This window comes from Barbatula barbatula (genome assembly GCF_947034865.1).
Source record: "Barbatula barbatula genome assembly, chromosome: 17".
Classification (NCBI taxonomy): domain Eukaryota; kingdom Metazoa; phylum Chordata; class Actinopteri; order Cypriniformes; family Nemacheilidae; genus Barbatula; species Barbatula barbatula.
This window is the reverse complement of record NC_136780.1, coordinates 22,171,689-22,194,499: the sequence shown is the minus strand read 5'-3', so window position 1 is coordinate 22,194,499 and position 22,811 is coordinate 22,171,689. Positions and strand designations below refer to the sequence as shown.

At 38.8% G+C, this 22,811-nt stretch overlaps 1 protein-coding gene across 1 annotated transcript; it reads left to right on the top strand.

Moving 5' to 3' along the window:
• Positions 1 to 17,649: 17,649 nt before the first annotated feature.
• Positions 17,650 to 21,814, top strand: LOC306907054 (uncharacterized protein; the record flags this gene model as incomplete). Its single annotated transcript, XM_079478880.1, has 6 exons — positions 17,650 to 17,953; positions 18,429 to 18,482; positions 18,880 to 18,918; positions 19,150 to 19,287; positions 20,141 to 20,359; positions 21,504 to 21,814. 6 exons carry the CDS (start codon positions 17,650 to 17,652, stop codon positions 21,812 to 21,814), a joined length of 1,065 nt encoding a protein of 354 aa, XP_079335006.1.
• Between the last annotated feature and the right edge of the window lie 997 nt (positions 21,815 to 22,811).

Genomic DNA, 22,811 nt, shown 5'->3' with positions numbered 1-22,811 from the left:
GTGTGGTCAGGCACATTGTTGGCGGATTGCTATTTTGAGGAACTGAAAATAGTCTGCACCATAGACCAACTCAAACCTGGTCTTAAGTCAATTGCGCATAATCTTTTGTTGTTTAAAGAGCGTGTTAGTAGAAAATACGCCTCTGGGTGTGTTCACTTTGCTTATTACACGCAGCAGCACTCATATGAAACATATGAAACAATCCGATATTAAAATGTAAAAGATTATAAATATAATATAAAAATGCCTACATGTCATAATAGATGTTATGCATGTATCAGAAAGGTGGCGAGGAACCCAAAACTCCATTGGAGGAGAAAAAAATAAGAAAACAAGGCCTGACCAGGGGATTCCAGTTCCCCTCTGGCAAAAGCTGCAGCCTCTGCACAAGCTTGACAGTGCGCGCACAACAAGGCAAAATAATAAAACTTGATTGAAGATTATCATTAATAATCTAATAGCAGCTGAAATTGTGTTGGAGTTCAGTAATAGGAAATTGTTACTCATCCAATTTTTTATATCGACTATGCTTCGAGGAAATATAAAGTTTCGTATCATCAGCATAACAGTGAAAGCTAACTCCATGTCGCTTTATTATATCTCCTAGAGGTAGCATGTATAATGCGAAGAGCATAGGCCCCAAGACAGAGCCCTGTGGTACACTGAGCTGGACTTGCGATTTGCGTGACACCTCATTGTTTTTAGCTGCATATTGAAAATGGTCGGATAAATAAAATCTAAGCCATTTCAAAGCTATCGAGTCTATGTAGGAGCGTGCCGTGGTCAATGGTGTCGAATTTAGCACCGGTAACCGCTAGTAGAATAGGGGTGTCCGCTTTGTGGTGCCTGGGGCGGGTACATTTACATTTAATCATTTACCAGAAGCTTTTATCCAAAGCGACTTACACAGAGTTCGGGGAGCAATAAGCGATATATTATAAAAGAGCAATAGTACATTAGGTGCTAATAAAAAGTTACCAGTTTCAACAAAAGCTAGACCACTACCTGTTGAGAGAAGAGGGTTAGTGTTTCTCATTTGTCTGTCAAGTATTCACAGAAGAGGTGTGTTTTAAGTAGGGATGTAACGATATCAAAATCTCACGGTACGATGTTTATTACGGTATTGTGGCCCGCTCACGGTATTGTTAAATAGCTCACGATAGTGTTTGTGATGATAATAGCGAAAAAATACTGACATTTATTCTGCTTTTGCCAGTCAACAGGCAATTTATTGTTGTATTTATGGATCATGACAACATAAAACACTGATCACATAGTGCTTTTAAAGTGCAAGTTGTAGTCAGGAACATCAATATTCTGTATAGTAATATTTGGTAACTGATTCTTCTGTGCAATGTTCAAGTTAAGAAGCAACTAGAACAATTGTAAACAATAGGGAATTCCCTTTAAGTGCAAACAAAGAACAAGTTAAGTCAGGTTTAAATGTGCAAGGCAAATAAAAGCAGCCTTTTAAAAATGGTATTTAGGAACATAACTTAAACTTAAATAAAATAGTCAGTAAAAAAGCCTTTTAAAAAACACTGACCTATCATTTAGCTTATGCTCACGATTTTCATCAGAAAGATCAAAATATCTACATTGCAAGGGAGAAGAAAAACAGTCAAAAAAAATCCTTAAACAGTCTGGCAAAAAGCCTTCTGAAAAACACTGAACTATCCTTTAGCTAATGTTCAAGTTTTTCTTTAGAAAGATCTACATTGCTAGGGAGAAGAGACCTCTGGGCGTTACAATATCCCATGATTATCCTGGTTCATAAATGATAAATATACATTATATTAGCATTTTGTTACATTTTTTTGTATTTCTCTCAATTTTCTCTATGGCACAGCATTAACATTTTTACCTGTTGTTGCATCTGTGATGCTTTGAACTTTATTCTTTTAAAAACGTCCTCTCTCTCTCCACTGTCTAGATGTTGCAATGTCCGAAAGCGTGGATCCAAAGCACTGCTCTCCTGCATGAACTTTTCATCCTCTCCTTGGTATCTGTCAGCAAGATCCTTCAGAATGGCTGCCTTCATCTGAGCAATGGCATTTGAGTTGTGATTATCTTTGGCCATGCTGTCTTGAATCATTTGTTTTAGTGGTGAAAAGAGAGATATTGTTGGTTGCGACTCATCACAGAGAACAGTTGTGGCCTTTTTTATTGGTAAAAGAATCTTCACAAGATCCTCTGCATTTGCAATGTCAGATGTGTCCAAAGTGTCAATTTCACTTGACTTGTGTCTCAGTTCATCACTCAGTAGGGCTGCAGCAACAGCTTGTTGTTTTTCAAGGTAGCGCTCCACCATGTCCAGAGAACTATTCCATCTTGTCACTACATCAATAATGAGTTTATGTACAGGAAGATTGAGTAGTATTTGTTTGGTGGTCAGCACGGCTGTGGCTGTAGAACTGCGGTGAAAAAAACTTGCAACACGTCTGACTCTACCGAGGAGGCGGCTCACTGCGTTGACCTTTGGACCTGCTTGGGAGGCCAGGTTTAGTATGTGCGCAAAGCACCGTATGTGAGGGGACAGTTCGGCTTCCTTAACTGCTACTCGCATGTTGCTTGCGTTGTCAGTAACAACAGCAATCCTTGTTCCAATCTTGTCCAGCTCCCACTCTTTGACTGCAGATTTAAGGACTTCGGCTATGTTTACACCAGTGTGTGATTCGCTAAGCTGTCTAGTATGTAAAACGTAACTCTGCATTTCCCATTCACTCGTCAAAACATGTGCCGTAATAGTGATGTAACTGAGTCGCTCTGGAAGTCCACCCATCAGTGGTAATAGCAATGCACTCAGACTGTTTAAGGTTCAACATGACACGTTCTTTTGTCTCACGGTAAAGAGCAGGGAACACAGTTTGACTTAAATGAGCCCGCAACGGCATTTGATACTTCGGCTCAAGCTTGGCCACTAACCTTTTAAATCCTTTGCCATCTACTGCAGAAAAGGGACGTAAATCACACGCGATGTACCTCGTGATTTATTGAGCCCTTGCGCTGTTGTGTGGCATAGTTGTTGAAAATGCCTCCTTCAGGGTTTTTTGACCGGACAGGACTTTCTTTGTGAGAGAATCTGCAAACTTTTCGGGATGATGGGTCGTCAAATGACTCCGCATGTTGCTTGTGTTTCCCGTGTTGTATCGCAGTTTACTGTGGCAGTGCTTGCACATAGTCCATTGTCTGTCCACCACCTTCTCTCCTTTTGCAATTTTTGACACTGCGAAACCAAAATGTTTCCAGACATCTGATTTAAAAGCTGCAGGGGCTGGCACAATCTCAACTTCGGGGTTGTTGTTTTCATCCTTACAAGTATCGCTGTCGGCCATGTTGGCTTGCTGTGAGCTTGTGTGGACAGCGTGCAGCGGGCAATCCTATTGGCTTAACAACGGTTGTTGTGACGACGCAGCGCAAAGGATCATGGTCTATGTAGTTAACAATTTGTTCAGCGGGACTGTTTATTCCTCTTGCTTTTTGACGGACACCTGTCCTTTTAATATTGTAACCCAATCACAACGATATCGAGACACGTTTACCACCGCGATAGCGCAATATCGTTACATCCCTAGTTTTAAGTAGTTGTTTTATGGTTGTGAGATGTGGTTGACCGGACCGCATTGGGAAGAATGTTCCACCAGGAAGGAGTTGCAAAGGAGAATGAGCGGGAAAGGGATTTAGTGCCCTTATGAGAAGGCATTACAAGGCGCCGCTCGTTTGCTGAACGCAGGATTCTTGATGGGGTGTAGTAGGGTGTGAAAGTATGCCGGCACAGATCCAGTTATAGTCCTGTATGCAAACATCAGTGACTTGAATCTGTTCCGGGCTTCAACCAGTAGCCAGTGGAGGGAGATGAAAAGGGGTGTCACATGAGCCCTTTTGGGCTGTTGGAAGATGAGCCATGTTGCTGCGTTTCGAACCACCTGAAGTGGTTTGATAGCCTTTGCAGGAAGACCAGCAAGGAGAGTATTGCTAGTAGTCCAACTGAGATTACCAGGGCCTGGACAAGGAGTTGTGCCGCATGCTCATCTAGATGTCATCTAGGCAGGCTGTTATGCGAGCTGCTACAGTAGTATCGTCTGGGTGAAACGAGATCTAGATCTGGGTGTCATCGGCATAACGGTGATACGAGAAGCCGTGTGCCCTTATGATGGATCCTAAAAATGTCTTGTAGATGGAAAAAAGCAGCGGTCCAAGCACCGATCCCTGAGGGACAGCAGTGATCATTTAGTGAGCAGTGGACAGCGAGCCCCTCCATGACACCTTGAATGATCTGCTTTAGAGGTAGGATTGGAACCAGCGAAGAGGGGAGCCAGAGATTCCTAAGGATGACAGGTTGCTAGCAGTATCTGGTGATTGACCGTGTCAAACGCAGCAGATTGGTCTAATAGAATCTGGACCGTGGATTCCTCCTTGGCTAGCCGCAGTGATTCTGTGACCGATAGCAGAGCAGTCTCAGTGGAGTGGTTTGTTTTGAAGCCAGACTGCTTGTCATCCAGGAGATTTTAAAACAAAAAAAAGCGGCTTATGCATTGGTAGAGCAGGTAGGACATGTGATGATTATGAGGGATGCAGCAAGGTTAGATGGGAAGCAGTCAGCACAGAGGGCAGAAATGGTAGCAGTGATCAAAGCCTTGCGACATGCTGGTGAGCACCGTGTAAACATCTATACTGACTCTGCTTATGTTGTTACAGCTGTACATGTAGAAGTGCTGTTGTGGAAACGTTGTGGCTTAATCACTTTGTCAGGTCGACCAATAACACATGCATGTGAAGCCAGAGACCTTTTAGAGGCTCTGATGATCCCCTCAGAGGTGGCAGTGATTAAATGCACTGGTCACTCTAAGGTGGTTAGCCCTTTGAGTCGAGGCAATGATGCAGCAGACTTGGCGGCAAAAGCTGCTGCTGGTTATGTGTCCTCGCAGATGATGTGCACATCAGAAAGAACATCAAACGATCTATTGCCGAGATTCACAAGGGAATACCTTTGTAAAGAGCATCAGCACTGTACCCCTGAAGAAGTCTCTGAGGCATCCTTTTTTTAAAAGCTATGGTCTCAGCACATGTGAGCACGTGTGAAGTTTGCCAGGGATATAACGTTAAACCCACGATTAAACCAACAAGGGGTTCGTTTCCTTTGACCTGTGGTCCAGGGGATGAAATCGTGATTGACTTCACAGACATGATCACGAGGATACAGGGTAAGCGTTGTGTTCTGGTAATCGTAGACTTTTTCACGGGATGGCCTGAAGCTTATCCTGTCGGCAGAGAAGACAGTACGGCAGTGATAAAATGTTTAATAAATCATTATATACCTCATTATGGTTTTCCTCGCCGTTTACGATCAGCTAACGGCAGGCACTTTAAAAATGAACATTTGCGAATCGTTGAAAAGTCCCTAGGCCTAAAACATGCATTTGGTGCTGTCTGGCAACCTGCCAGCCAAGGTAAGGTCGACCGAATGAATCTCACACTAAAACTCAAATAGGGAAAGTGCGGGTGGAGAACCAGAGGCTGAAGAAGCCACAGGTGAAATCACAACACCACCAGTACAACAACAATTGCAAATCGTTCACAAGACAGGTGACGTGTTCACAAGTCCATACACAGATATGGTACGGAAAAAGGTGATTGCACAGAACAGGCAACCAGGTGAATGTGCTGTGACCAAAGAGAAGGACAGTAGAATAATTTTCCACTTAATAACTAAAGAATGTTATAAAGAGAGGCCAACCTATGACAATTTCACCAAAAGCATAAGATGCATGAGAGATTGGTGTGTGGAAAATAAAGTAAAGGGTATTTCAACACCCCGGCTGAGGTGTGGTCTGGATAAACTGGACTTTGAGAAAGTGCAACGGATTTTGAGTGAAATATTCACGGATGTGGAAATATGTATTACCATTTATTCTTTATAATCAATATATATTGTTCTTATTGTGATTTTTCATATTTTTATATTTACATTCTTTATATTTTTTTATTTCACATTTTTCATATTCATTATTGCTATTGTGATTTTTCATGTCATATTCATTAACGTATAACCATTTATTCCTTACAATTAAGTACATTTTGTGTGATTTTAACCTTAATCGCGTATACTGTGTGTTTAACCTTTTTAATTTTCAAGAGTGTGTTTATTGTTCCCTTTAAAGTACTAGAGAGGGTAACGAGATGAAGCTGTGGGAAAACTGCAAGCAGTTGGGGATTCTATTAATAATCTCAGGAGTTGTAGTAGGAATAACTTTTAGCCTAACTGAGGGTCAGGAAAGCAACAACACCATATCGAAACCGAGACACAAAAGAGCCATAGCCGATACGAGGTTACCATGTGAACAACTCGTAATTAACTATGTTTGGGGTAAGACCACATCATTTACTTTCGACCTATCATTAATGGCATTCGCTGTCATTAATTGTGGGGGAAAAAATAGCTCATGGAGGGGGTACGACGTGTATGTATGGACGGGAATATGGACAGTGTTTGTAAGGCGTACCAGTCTAGGCGAACCCTTATGAGTGAATGGTGTCCGGCATGGAATATTGTAATAGCATATACCGGTGGTTGGACCCCGAAAGAACCCAGCCTTTGGACCCGTACCTCGGCAACATTTGATTTAAAAATACAAAGAGATTACAGTGCAAGCCAAAATCCACTCACCCTTTCAATATCCACCAGAACGGGATCAGTAAATTATACAGGGGAGTTTTTCCTTATAATGGGGGTGCACATGCAAGGAACAGATAAAAAAGCAGTAATAAAATTTGTTGTGGACAGTTCACCTGAGGAGGAAAGAAATGAGACAATAGCTGAGCCATTATCGGTAGAACAGAAGAATGGGGTAGTAGAAATAGATTACACCATGTTAAAACCAGAAGATATGATAGAAAGAGCCACAGGATATGGGGAAAATAATTTGTGGCTGGAATGGATAATCACCACAGCCAGAGAACAGAGCTTAGATGATTGTGTAGGATGTGCTAATGCAAGACCCCATTTATATATTGAACCAGCCCCGTTGTACCAAAACGATACGTGGGGCTATGAGTGTATGTTGGCATTGACACGGATGGCCAGTCCAAAAAATTGTACCACACTAGCAGCAATATTTCCACCAATAACCAATCTTTCACGGGCAGGTCCATTTACACCAAAGAAAGCAAATTATACTTGCTATGATATTAAACGTCAATCACCAACCAGCAACCTGGGGGAGATAAATAAGGAGTGGTGTGATCAGATCATAGTAGATAATGGGACTAAAATAGGTACGTGGGCTAGGGCAGGTTTGTATTATTATTGTGGAGATCGAAGATTGTTTACTACCTAAGGAAGCAAAGGGAGTGTGTGCTTTTTGTAAGACTGGGAGCCCCAATAACCCTGATAGGTAACAGGGTAACACTTTACAATAACAGCACGTGAATTATCATGTACTAATTCCCGAATTAATAATTACTTGACTATGAACTAATGATGAGTTAAGATATGTATTAATCAAGAACTAATGAAGAACTAACTTAACTACGACATGAGTCATATGAACTACTGCATGAATAAAACTACCTTAATTACATGTTAGTTCTTGCATGTTAGTACTTTGGTGTAAACTAAATCAAACATGCTCTAGAAGATGTTCGAAAATGGCACAATGGAAAATTGTTTATAAATTTGCCACCTGCAGCTGTCACAAACATCAGTGGATTTCTTTCTTGCAATATTTACGCTTAACCTACCTCATCCAACGCAAAATGCATTCATAATTAAAATAAATTTCATCTCATCCTGTTTTGAGTGAATCGACTGACGCCATCCTACAAAACACAACCATCATCACTGAATTTAATTTCAGACGTTTGTCTTGGGTTCTTGCTCTTCTTTTGGGCCACTATTGCCCCTTCAAAATGTCAACTTTCCTCCTACCGTTCAGTTCCTTCTTCCAAATGCAGCCACTGAACGTCTGCTCTTCCACTTCTTTACAAACCACCGAAAAGCACCAAATACCTGATTCAGATGATCTGAAAACGTCTAGAATGTGTAATTGATAACTTTTTAAGGATGTGCCCTTTTAAAGTCATGACATAATGATACATTAACAAGAGATTAATTCATGTTAATTAATAAGCAATTAATGAGGACTTAGTAATGATGTGCCCCCCCCCCCATGTAAAGTAATGACATAATGATACATTAACAAGTCATGAATTCATGTTAATTAATAAGCAATTAATGAGGACTTAACATAACTACAGATTATAACTAAGTCATCATGTCATTATTTTAAATACCAATTAACATAAACAAAGGTGATTTTTATTTTGCAACAGTATGTCCAAAATGATTACTTTAAGATACATATATTCAACAACACCTAAAAAAGCACAGAAATTAAAAAGGTAAAACACACCTTTTATTTAACAAAGCCTTTAAATATCAGTGCACATTAAACCAAGAGGCATAAGTTAACTTGTATTTTTACTTAAATCTTACATAAAACACAAACAAAACCTGTTGTCCTCTAAACAGGAAATTGATGGCGAATGTCTTTCATTAGGCGTCCAAGTGGTCCCCATTTATTTTTTTTACCAAGCCAATGAGTCCACTCTATGAGTGAGAGATGTTCTTTCAGCATCTTCTCTGTCCTATTCCCTCTTAGTCTCCATACACTTGTTTTGTATGTCAGCCAAGCTCTTTCAATGTGTTGTGAGTGAGCTCCACTGTGTGGGTCTACAAACCACTGGGAATGGTTAACTGTAAAATGTTTGTAGCCCATATTTGCCAAAGCCCCCCGGTAGGCCCTCCACTCATCTGAAATAATGGTAGTGCCTGGACGCACATGTTTCACAACAATGGGGATGAGGTGAGGTCTTGATCTTCTTTTCACAAGCCGCAAGATTGGGTGTCTGCGTTTATCCCTCACACCTAGAATGCCAAACACCCATTTTTTTCGCCTCCATGTTGTTGATGCTCTCCCTCGTCCATACTGTAAAATTTAAATATATAATTAAAAGAAGAAATACTACAATATTATAATTATATTTATTTAACATGTTTGCACATACAGATGGGTGACAAATGAAAGGAAAATCTGGGGGAGCCTTATAATGGCAGTGAGCCATATCTTTGCTTCAGAAGGCATTTATTTAACCCCTGAGCCGTGTGGAATTGGTTTATGATAGATGGATGCACTTTCTTCAGCTCATTCTTGTTGCTCCCGCTCACTGCCCTTATAAAGCTCCGGTTGTTTTCATCAGAAAGAAGAAAGTCATATACTTTTTGGCTTGAGGATGAGTAAAGCTTGGGGTAATTTTCATTGGAAAGTGAACTAAACCTTTAAGTTTGGATAGTACATTTTCATGTCTATGTGAAAAGGGGGTAAAACTGTAAACAAACATTTGTCTTTTTGAACAAATCTTAGGGAAAAGGGTTTTATGCTATTATGATCTTTTTTTTATTATCTGCATTTCCACATATTTACCATTTCACACAATCACCAGATCAGAGTACGTCACGTCTCAGACATTCCACGAAAAAATAAATGGCAATTAGAAATGTTCAAACGGCAATAACAGTGGTCAGCAACTTCAGTGTGAATTTGTCTTAAAGGTTATTAATTCACCTTTCGTTTATGACGGAAGTTGCTTTCATCAAGAACCCCAAATTCTTGAGCACTTCCAATCATCTGTCCATGTTTTCTTCTGAATCGTTTTATGGCACAGTGGCACACTTTCCTCATGATACGAGCCATCCTAGAGAGTGTTCTGGAACTTTTTGCAATGCCATCTTGCATCATATCAATTTGTCTGATCCGCAATCCCTGAGCGAACCTGTGGAGTACACATTGACAACTCAAAATAGGGAAAGTTCTCAAAATTAAAACAATCAAAAAACTTTTAAATGCATTGTAACATTTTACAATTGCTTCTCTACTGTCTGACAAGACTCACCTGTAAATGAACATTAGCCAAGATGACAAGCTGAGTTTTGATCTCTCAAAGAGTGACCCTACTCGCACTGATCGGCTGGTTGTCTTGCCGCGATGACTTTTATGTCTGCACATCCTGTGACAGTGATAAATGGCAAAATATGGTTATGCAGACAAAAGTTTTTTACCTGGACTAAGAATTACTAAATTGTAGTAAAAAAATATATACACAGGTGCTGGACCTAATTGCACCTGTGCAAGCAATAGGACAAAAAAACTAAAGGAAAACAAATATTTATTTTTATAAAAAATTATTAAAATACTGCTGTGTCTTTATTGTGTAAATTAAATATATATTCAAGATATATTCAAGAAAATATATATTGAATAGTGTGGGGATTTTAATGTGTTTTAGAAGTGCTATTACATTTAATATGTTTCATATGCATTATTACTTTTATTCATTCATATGCTTCATATGCAGTATTATTCTATATGCATCATTACTTTTAGAAGTGTTTTATTATTCTATTACTTGCGTACAATAACCCTTAACCTCAAATAATGTGTTGGAGTTAACCATGAAAACTTAAGAGTTGATACTGAGTGTACTCCGAGAGGAAGTGTGGGTGTCACATGCAAAAGAAAGAGGAAGTGACAGTTCAGGTCTCAAAATATATGCATGGAACTGAAAAACATAAAGATGCACACACACATTCCATTGTCTGACCTTTTAAACTATGTTGTTGCTGGGTAGAATTGGGCTGTGTAGGTTGTCATTTAATGTTTTGCAGACATTCTGAGAACGATGGGGTGAGAGCTGATTGGACTAATACCAGGCAACACGTCACCGGTCCACAGAGAAGATAGACGGCGTGAAATAACTATAAATATGATGCGGAACTGTTTTCCGGGGTTGTTTTCTGTAAAGACACTTTGTCTAAGGCAACCCAACAGCTGTTGTATTTTTTGAATCTTCTGATCAATAAAACTTCAAGATTTACTTTGACTGGCCTCCCTCCAATTTTGAACACGCAGGGACACATTTAGAATGTTCTATAGATGGTGACATCCGACGTGATTGGAGAAAAGGGGCATTTAGAAGAATTGTAAAAGTCGGGGATTGACCGAGAACTGGGACGAGATAACTTTGAGTCCAACACACGGCCGACAATATAAAAGGTAAGCAGAAAACCTGTTTAAACTAATTTCTGCAAATTGAATATTCCAAATTCATGTGTTGAATTTAAAAGTATATCCGTACCATTAATTACAAAATAGAAATTGTTGATATTTGTTGATCAGAATAAAAGGATGGTTTTAAACATTTGAAGACGAGGTTAGAGTCCTGCGTCACAATAGTTAAGAAGAGAACTATTGTTGGTTTTGAACATTTGAAGACGAGGTTAGATTCCTGCGTCACAATAGTTAAGAAGAGAACTATTGTTGGTTTTGAACATTTGAAGACGGGGTGAGAGGCCCGCGTCACAATAGTTAAAGATAAAACTATTGTTGGGAAATACTTTTGAAACGCCTACACGTAACCAGTCGTGAGTACGCCAAAAGATAAAATTATTGTTGGAAAATACTTTTGAAACGCCTACACGTAACCAGTCGTGAGTACGCCAAAGGATAAAATTATTGTTGGGAAATACTTTTGAAACGCCTACACGTAACCAGTCGTGAGTACGCCAAAAGATAAAATTATTGTTGGAAAATACTTTTGAAACGCCTACACGTAACCAGTCGTGAGTACGCCAAAAGATAAAATTATTGTTGGGAAATACTTTGGAACGCCTACACGTAACCAGTCGTGAGTACGCCAAAAATAAGTAAACTGTATATATTGAGAGTTTATTCTGTACTGAATATTATTTTACAAAAAGTATAGTAAAAGATAAGTAAATTGTGTATATTTAGAGTGTATTGTGTATTGAATATTATTTTAAAAGAATAGTGAAAGACAATTACAGTGTATATATTGCTTGTGTATTGTGTACTGAATATCAGTTTGTAGAATGTCTGAGTTTGAGAGAGAATGTGAGGAATACGGGTGTGTCCCCGGTAATTATACAATGGAGTCAGAATTGTATGGAAGGAATCGGAGAATGTATTAAGATAACAACAAAAATCAGGGAAATGGAGGAAAAAGTGCATGCAAGTTTAAACAGCGGCAGAAAGAGCTAAATGGAGCATTATGTGAAGATTGCGCATGACAGAACGAGTGTGTGTGTGTGTGTGTGTGTGTGTGTGTGTGTGTGTGTGTGTGTGTGTGTGTGAGACAGAGAGAGAGGGAGAGTGAGAGAGTGCCAGAAAGGGAGCGAAAGACAGAAAACAGCAACATTTAGGCATTTGTGTTTGTGTTAATGGGAAACCAATGAGAGTTAGGTGTATGTTTAATGTATAAAGCCAGTGGCTGGATGAAGAGGTAGAATGGGTGTTCTGAGAGCATATATACAGTATACAGAGAGAGAAAGAGTTTTCTTAAACAAACACTTTGACTTCTGCAAAGATTAATTGTATTATATTTTATTATAGTTTGCTCATTCATCATGTGTTATAGGTTATGCAACTCAAAGTTCTCAGTTTAATTGTCAATTATTATTATTTTTTTTTTTGGGGTGATTTCCCTGAAATTCTTTAGGTGGAATAAAATTGACCCCAAGGAAAACATCAGAATCAAATTGCTCTGATAATTTTGTATTGGAAAAAGTGAATGTCAAAATCTATTTTTGTTATTACAGACTTTGTTATCCTGGCAAGTCAGAAGGTGAAACAAATGTCCCAGTAGCCACCCCCACATACAGGCCCACCCTATGGTGCTCATCCCTATGAGGGGTACCCATAAGCACTATAACCATACACAAACCTTAACCAATCATGGGGACAAAACAATAGGCAAAGGGATAATTGAAGAGGGAACGGGGAAGACAGGGAGGCGGGCGGAGCAGGGATCAGTGTTATGCGTGTGGCAGATATGGACACTGGGCAAGAGATTGTCCACAACTGGTCACAAGGTCAAGGTCAGCAAAACGGACTACCTGAGGGGGGATGGGGTCCCCAAAGAGGTAGGTCCAGTGGTCGTGGCAGGGGACCACACACCCCAAAATAACCCGGGGCAACATCTCTCGTCATTCTCCAACCTACAGGCGCCTATGCACCCTAACATGGGGCCCGGGGAATGGGGCGGAGCAATGTTGAAAGGGCACACAGAGAAAGGTGTGATTAAAGATGGCCTATGACTAAAACCATTACAAGTGAAAGTTTCAGGTCAGTGTCTGTCGCATTAATTCCTGTATTCCTGTAACGCCCAAATCCCTTTTATTAGTAAAACATTTACTGATTAAATTATATTTGAGTTAGTATATTGTGTTCAGCAGAAGCCAGATGGGACCAAAGCAAATTGTTACCTTTCAGGTAACACACCTCATGTGGGGAAGAGAGGGACGTAGACATATATTGGGTAGTATTAGACCATAGTGTAGCGCCAAACTATATAATGAATGGTCACTCAACTTAACAAATGGTTCACATGTATTGATTTGGCAAGCGCTTTTTCCTGTATATCCATTGAAGAATGTAAACCCTGTGTGGCATTCACATACCGGGGGTGTCAATATTATTACAACAGACTAACCCAATGATTTTTATAAGCTGCAGATATGCAGACCTAATGTTACATTTTCCAGGTTGCATGATCACCTCACAGGGCTTGACGCTTACTATAACACAAGGCAGGGTATTCTGAGTCATCCAAAAACCAACCACGGTGTAAGAAATGTTGCCATTTTTGGGCCTGAGAGAATACAGTAGACATTAAATCCAAAATATGTAGCTTTTACAACCCCATTGCGACACCTCATCAAGCCACATGGCATGAAGAATCTCAAGGTTGTGTTAAATTGAACATTTAAAAAAAAAGAACGCACGTTTATATACCTTGAGTCCCATTTGGCCCATGCAGCTAACTTGAACTGCCCAAATTAAAAAAATTGTCACAGCACTCATTAAATTATTCACAGACGGTAGTTTGAATGCGGCTTATGCAGTGGTAAAGCAGGAAGGACATGAGATGATTACGATGGATGCAGCAAGGTTAGATGGGAAGCAGTCAGCACAGAGGGCAGAAATGGTAGCAGTGATCAAAGCCTTGCAACATGCTGGTGAACACCGTGTGAACATCTATTCTGACTCTGATTATGTTATCACAGCTGTAAATATTGAAATGCCCTTAAGGCGACGATGTGGCTTTATCACATCGTCTGGTCGACCAATTAAGCATGCGCATGCGGACAGAGACCTTTAGAGGCTCTGATGATCCCTAGGGAGGTGGCCGTAATTAAATGCACTGGCCACTCTAAGATAGAAGGTCCTTTGACTGAAGGTAACAATGCTGAAGATCTGGCAGCAAAAGCAGATGAACCTTAATTTAAAACTAAAATTGGCTAAAATCTGTGCACAGACCAAATTGACATGGCTTGCAGCTCTTCCGTTGGCTTTAATGTCTGTACGTTCGTCTGTCAACAGAATCACTGGCTTTACACCTTTTGAATTGCTTACAGGTCGCTCATTTCCAGGACCATCGACGCCGCTGAAGCCAGAAGCCTGTGCACCAATTTCACACTGTGTTTATTATGACAAACTGACTGCTATGATTAAACATTTCTCCCAGCAGGCTCCAGTTGACATTGCCGAAGGGCCCATTCCGGCCGCGTCAGAGTGGGTTCGCCTAAAGAAGTTTCGCAGGAAGTGGAATGAGCCACGCTGGACTGAACCCCTGAAAGTCACAGCAAGGACGTCACATTGTGTTCGCCTATTGGGGAAAGGCGACACCTGGTATCATTTGTCATCTTGTGTTAATTTTGATCCACCAAACAGGTCGTTGGCTGAAACTGCGGTGGACCTGAGGATTCAGGTCCAAGAGAGGGAGGGTAACAGCGAAGCAGAACCAACCACAGGGCCATTACAAATTCTGTGTAAAAAAGGTGACATTTTTTCAAGCCCACAGGGTGAACCTCTAGCACATTGTGTGAGTGAGGATTGTGCATATGGAGCAGGTATTGCAGTGACATTTAAAAACAGGTACGGAGTGGAGAAAGTGAAGCAGCAAAACAAAAGAACAGGTGATTGTGCAGTAACTCACGAGGAAGACGGTAGAACTATTTTCCACTTAGTCACTAAAGCAAAATGCACGGACAAACCAACCTATGACAATCTCACAAAAAGCTTAACACAGATGAGAAACTGGTGTGTTGAACATAAGGTGAAGAGTGTGTCCGTACCCCGGCTGGGGTGTGGATTGGACAAACTAGATTTTCAAAAAGTCCAGAACATACTGAAACAGGTGTTCGAAGGAGTACAGATAGTGATAACTATATACTCATTATAATCAAGGGGTACGAATATTTTAATCATTTTATACAATTATTTTTCATAGTCATTATTGCTGTTGTGATTTTTATATTCTCATATTCATTAACGTATAACCACTTATTCCTTACAGTCAAGTACATTTTGTGTGATTTTAACCATATATATATATTTTCTTAATCGCATATTGTCATTAAGTATACTGTGTGTTTAACCATTTCAATATTCAAGAGTGTTTTTATTGTTCCTTTTAAAAGTACTAGAGAGGGTTACGAGATGAAGCTGTGGGAAAACTGGAAGCTGTTGGGGATCCTATTAATAATTTCAGGAGTCATAGTAGGCAGCAATTGAAAAGAGAGACCTGACCCCACTCCCTTACAGTATGCCACTTTTGTCAGACAACCAATTGATAGACGATGATGAGGGTGATGACAACGATGAATGCAATTATGTGTGACCTTTTTTTAAAGGTCAAGAGAGGGACTGTGGGGATTTTAATGTGTTTTAGAAGTGCTATTACATTTAATATGTTTCATATGCATTATTACTTTTATTCATTCATATGCTTCATATGCAGTATTATTCTATATGCATCATTACTTTTAGAAGTGTTTTATTATTCTATTACTTGCGTACAATAACCCTTAACCTCAAATAATGTGTTGGAGTTAACCATGAAAACTTAAGAGTTGATACTGAGTGTACTCCGAGAGGAAGTGTGGGTGTCACATGCAAAAGAAAGAGGAAGTGACAGTTCAGGTCTCAAAATATATGCATGGAACTGAAAAACATAAAGATGCACACACACATTACATTGTCTGACCTTTTAAACTATGTTGTTGCTAGGTAGAATTGGGGTGTGTGGGTTGTCATTTAATGTTTTGCAGACATTCTGAGAACGATGGGGTGAGAGCTGATTGGACTAATACCAGGCAACACGTCACCGGTCCACAGAGAAGATAGACGGCGTGAAATAACTATAAATATGATGCGGAACTGTTTTCCGGGGTTGTTTTCTGTAAAGACACTTTGTCTAAGGCAACCCAACAGCTGTTGTATTTTTTGAATCTTCTGATCAATAAAACTTCAAGATTTACTTTGACTGGCCTCCCTCCAATTTTGAACACGCAGGGACACATTTAGAATGTTCTACAATAGTCAAGAGCAGTAAGACTTTTGTTCCTTGAGCAAGGCACCTTACCCCTGATTGCTCTGCAGTAATGTGCCACTGTATAAAACTACTTGTAAGTCGCTTTGGAGAAAAGCGTCTGCCAAAATGAATAAAAAATGTAAAATATGAATGACAGACAAAAGTGAGACAGCTGACATCGCTTTAAGAGCTGCCAGGGTCCATTATACTGTAACACGTGCGTTTAAATACACCCATGTATATTTAGAATTTAACAATTCACGGCCAATAAAGTGCAAAATATAACTCAGTTCAAAACTCACACGCTCTAATCTCTCACAGCGCTCTCTCACGCATATGTAGGAATTAGTTGTCTTTCGCTGCTGACTGCGATTAAGGTTTAAAATCACTTGTTTTAAACCACAATACTTAAAAACTGAAGATTTACAGTCGATAAAAATACTTTATTGCACATGTAACCAAAATCATCTATGTTCATGTAACAACTATTATTTTGGATTTGCAACCACATAAACACATAGTAGCCTAATGGTAACGTAAGCAACATTTAAAAACATAAAAACACACTCGCCGTGAACGGTTAAACTATGTAACGTTAGCCTACAAAACAAAAAATATGCCTCCTGTTGTGCCGTCAAATGTTTCATCGCCTGCGTGATACAAATAGTGTAGGAAAACCATGACGTTTTCTAATACGTAATAACGCGCATGCTCAGAACGGTTCGTGCAGGTGGAACGGATCGTGTACTAACAAGTCTGTTGAAAGACTCCCCCACCCCCGAGAAATCCTTTCCGCAATATATCATGTGGACAACAAATCTTAATTTGTTTAATAACTCACCAAAGAAAACCGTCGAGATGTCTTCTAGTTCTCTCCATTCTCATATTATGGCCACATCTTGAGCACTTTACTCTCCTTGCTAGTAACTTTTTACTTTGAAGCCATTTAATGAGCTTGAGTTTCCTCTTAGTTGTGGGTTTCTGAATTGCAAAAAGCAATAATTTTGAATGCAACATTGCTGTTACTCTTCACCAAGACCGACACACTTCGTACGTTCATGAATGTACTGCTAACCGGAGTTGGTGCTAATGAAGTAAACTACGGTCAGGTGGCACGGAAAACACCAGAGATTGCCCCGCCTATTTCCGGTGCAATAAGAACCTGCTTCAATCATGCAGGGGAACTTAAACATAATACATATGTTAACCCAAGTAAAACTTTATGGTATCGCGCCGTATTTGGAAGTATATACAAACTGGGATAATTGTAAAGATATCCAAGACACACCAGAGCTGCACGTAAGGTTTAGAGGTGGAAATACAGTAATACAAATCCAAACGATGTCATTAGTTGACGAGGACGATGGGGTGGCGCCAACCGCGCCATTAACTTCAGCTTCGCGCCAATCAACAGATTTGAGCAAGATAGATGAGAAGAGAAAGGCAACGCGGTGTGGGAGGAAAATTAACTACAAAACGGGCAAAAACATCGCAGATGAATATGGTAAGAACCTGTAACATAATGTTTGATGTACTTTTGTCAGGCTTGCAAACTTTGGTTGCCTGGCTGGAGTGAGATTTTTTTTAATTTATTCGCCCGTTTTCACAGACCAGGCTTAAGCCTAGTCTCCGACTAAAATGCATGTTTGAGCTGTTTTAACTGAAAACCGCTGAAAATCTTAAAATATGTCAGAGAAATTGTTTTGCACCAGTAACTTGATGTTAGTTTTCTAAGGCACGTTTATAAAGATAGTTAAAAATCCTAATTGAAATCAGGCCTAACGGCTTAATCTAAACCCTGTCTGTGAAACCATGCCCTTTTTAATGTATTTAATCATACTGCTGTAAATGACCAATACGCTTCATGTTGTTGTACTAGATGCACTTTTTATAAACTTTCTCTATTAACAATGTTCCCTGCTTATGTACATGTGTTCAGGTGTTTCTTTAATGCTGAACTATGCTTGCTTCCCCTTTAGTTGTATCTGCACGCAAGAATGTTCAGACTGAAAATACAGCAAACTCATCGAAAGGTAAGTAATTTAATACAATTGCTGATACATGTGGGAAGGAATTCATTGGTATTTGCCATGCCTGAGATATCAAACAGTATTTTGGTATAAAATTTGGTATCCAGCTAGCGATCATATTATACACTAGATAAAACACATCTATTTTTTTTAGCTCATATCGTCCAATATTGTTCAAGTCCTCTGGGGATGGCTTTACAAATTGAAATGACAGATTATGAGGATTGAAAACATTTGGCTTCTGACATAGGCATTTCGATCCACTTCATCTCTGTATTGTGAAAAATGGCTTGTTTCATGTCAACTTTAAAACTATTTAAGCTCTGCCTGTTTCTTTCCTCAAATAAAGCTCATTCTCAAATGCTGTATTTTAAGTTTAGTTGGTGTTTTGTTTTTTCAGGACTTCAGCCTGCAATACAGCAAACCAGTGAAACAGAAGGTTTGTTTGTAGCCTTTTCTACATTGAGATGCAAGAAATATTTTTTGTTCCTGTAATCTTTACATAAGACAATGATAATTGTAATTTTCATTTAGATATTTAATTTGTGTAATTTCGTTCACAGAAAAGTGGCTGTTAATGTGTAGAGTATTAATTATCTTGAATTAGGCCTATATCAATTGGCCACATTTTTGTTATTCTGCTTTGAGATTTTTATTTCTCTTTTATAAGGTGCACCCACTTTACAGCTTGCTCTTGACAAAGCAAAACAGACAATAGAGATCCAAAAGCAGAAGATTCTTCATCTTCAGGAAAAAGTTGACTCTCTGACAGATGATAAAAAATTTCTCCGATCAAGATTGGAGGATGGTACGTAATAGGGTCACAAACTTGCTTTAAGAACAATTCTGCCAGTCATGTTGCAACTTTTAGGGTGGTTCCCTAAGAACTAAATGATCCCCTAGGGCCATTTTCCTAGTTGCATTTACACCGCCAGTAGGAACTCTGAAGTGACACAAGCCATGCTTGTTGTGACTTATTCTGAGTCCTCTTTAGTTAACAGTCCTGTCTAATATGTTATAAGATTAGAATTGTTATACAAAGAAAGTAATCAGTATAAGACAAAGTATTAGTTTTTGCCGTGTGGTTGATGTCGAATGTCGCTAGCTGAGCAGAAATAGATAGTCATGTATCGCCCGGTCCTATCAAACTTGCGTTGGATTTTATCCTCCGTGAAAAGTTCAGAGGTCCATCTGTCATGGTTTTCCATGTTCGTAGAGTTAGTTCAGCCAATCAGCCTACACGTACTGTCACTGGTAGTTCCTATTGTGCTGGGTAAGACCCTACTCTGAGGCAGGAGCTAAAAGATTTTGTAGAACTAAATTCATTCTGATTTCCTGCAGTGCGAACACGTCAAAAAGCGGGTACTTCTGCCAATAGTTATAGGAACTGTAAAAGATTCCTCTAGTGAGAAAGCCCCTATTCCTCTATACTAAATTGTAATCAGTGAGCCATTAGGGTGACTATTTTACATGCCCTGTCAAAAGACAGGTTGTTAAAGAATTTTGTTTTAAGAAGGTTTTTGACCAAAAAGGTCACCCCTCTTTTTTGCGTTTGAGACATTTAAAATGTTTTCCTTAAATTAAGTGTGGTTAAAAAAAATACGTAAAGTCTTTAAAAAATGTGTGGAGATCAAAACTATATGTATTTTTCTTTGTCATAGCACTTCTTAGGCAAGAAGCAGTTATCTCGCCTGGACTGGCACTGACTGCATCTTCCTCCACTACTGCTGCATCACAGGAGAAAGAGTCCAGTGATGAATCTTCTGATTCCTCAGAATCTTCAGATTCATCAGATTCTGAACCAAGAGCAAAGAAGAAAAAGGATAAAAAGCGAAGAAACAAGAAGAAATCCAAGAAACCGAGGGTTGATTTTAGGAGAGGTATGTTTATTCTATCAAAAGTATTAAAAGGTATAGTTCATCCAGAAATGAAAATTGTCAAGGCTTTAAGTGAATAACATGTCTCAACGCACCTGCTGATTAACACACAGAAAGTGTTAATAATAAGGAACTTTATTTTATATATTGCCTTTAAAAGTTGCATCTCAAAGCACTTTACAAGAACATACAAATTAAATACATTGACACCAAAAATAGAAACATGCATCAAAACAAATTTAAGAGACAGATGTATTAACCCCCCTCAAAAACAGAATATTTAGTTTTATGCTAGCCTGAAAAAATAAGTTTTAAGTGAAGATTTAAAAACTAAGAGTGCATGCCTGATCACCCATTAAACGTAAATGCGTCGAAGGAACAATTAAAAAGCCAGAACCAGAAGAGAGGAGATTTTGTCTATGGGTGTAGACCGTGAAAAGTTCAGACAGGTATTGTGGTGTTAAACCATGCAAAGCCGTGTAGGTAAACATGATGGCAATATGGACGGTTAATGGCAATATGGACTGACGGCCAAAGGTACACCATGTCAACTTTATGCTGTAGCGGTTCATAAACAAAACTGTATCTGTCTCGCAGAAGAACATTGTAGCCGGTGATGCTTCTCTGTTTATGTCAAAGATGAGTCACGCAGGTAGGCGTAATAAACAATTTTAGTGATAAATGTACCGTAGTGATTTTGTAAAAGACAAAAACATGGTTTAGATGACGGATTCATGATGTACTTGCTGATTTTAGAAATTCTGTAAATTTTGAAACCATAAAAGTGCTAAATTGTGTAAATTAAAGGTAATCTGGTAACCTAGCTAGTTATTTTTATTGTTCAAGTTTAATATCCAAATGCTAGTGAGAAGAAAAAATATATATTTTAGATATCAATATGCATTTGCGATGAACATTATACTTTAAATATTTTATATAGTAGCTCCTTGCACAGTATTTAATGAAGCACATGCAATGCAACCTGTATTACAACAGAATTTAGTTAGTTGTCATAACCACATTTTGGCTTGAAGTCTGTTCTGAAAGCAATAGCACACACCAAAATAATTCTCATTATTAATACAATTTATACTCACCTTTGGTGTATCAACCTCGTACAACAGTTTTCTTTTTTCTTTCCCCCCAGTAAGAACCCCTGAAGACTCCATCAAGCGCTACCACAAAGTGTTACAACTGGTAAATGGTGGTTCCAGTAAAGCTGAAGCATACAACAAAATGAATGTTGACAGAAATACGATTGTCATGCAGGCCCCCATTGCTCAGTTGGCAATTGCAAATCCGGAGGAGAACAAATCTTTGAGAGCAACCTTTAAAAAGGGAGAAAGCATCCAAAAAATTTCTGATATCTGTCTTGCACGGTGTCTGGCTCAGCCTAATGTAGACATGATAAAAAATTTGAAAGAGAGCAGTGCCCTTCTTGATATCTCCAAGAAGTGAGGTATATACTTGTTGCTTAAAGGATTAGTTCGGCTAAAAAAAAAATTCTTCTTTACTCGCCTTCAGGTAGCTCCAAACCTGTAAGAGTTTCTTTCCTTTGCTGTAAACAAAGGAATCTATTTGGAAGAATGTTTCTAACCAAACAGATCTTGGGCATGACTGACTGCAATAGTAGGAAAAAAATACTATGGTAGTCAATGGGGGCCGAGATCTGCTTGGTTGCAAACATTCTTCCAAATAGCTTCCCTTGTGTACAGCAAAGGAAAGAAACTCTTACAGGTTTGGAGCTACCTGAAGGCGAGTAAAGAAGAAAAACAAGTTTTGGTCGAACTAATCCTTTAATAGTCTTAACAATGTTTTGTTATAAAAAAAATTATAATGTTAACTTAAAATGTAAAAAAAGTTTATAATGTTACTGTTGGTTATAAGTGAACATTCTTCAAACACTTTTAAATATCGATGTTATTTTTACATTGTTACGTAATATCTGTACATTTTATGTTGAGTTTTGTAAAGTTATATACAATTTAACCTATTTGTTAAATAAAAGGTGTGTTTTACCTTTTTAATTTCTGTGCTTTTTTAGGTGTTGTTGAATATATGTATCTTAAAGTAATCATTTTGGACATACTGTTGCAAAATAAAAATCACCTTTGTTTATGTTAATTGGTATTTAAAATAATGACATGATGACTTAGTTATAATCTGTAGTTATGTTAAATCCTCATTAATTTCTTATTAATTAACATGAATTCATGACTTGTTAATGTATCATTATGTCATGACTTTACATGGGGGGGCACATCATTACTAAGTCCTCATTAATTGCTTATTAATTAACATGAATTAATCTCTTGTTAATGTATCATTATGTCATGACTTTACATGGGGGGGCACATCATTACTAAGTCCTCATTAATTGCTTATTAATTAACATGAATTAATCTCTTGTTAATGTATCATTATGTCATGACTTTACATGGGGGGGCACATCATT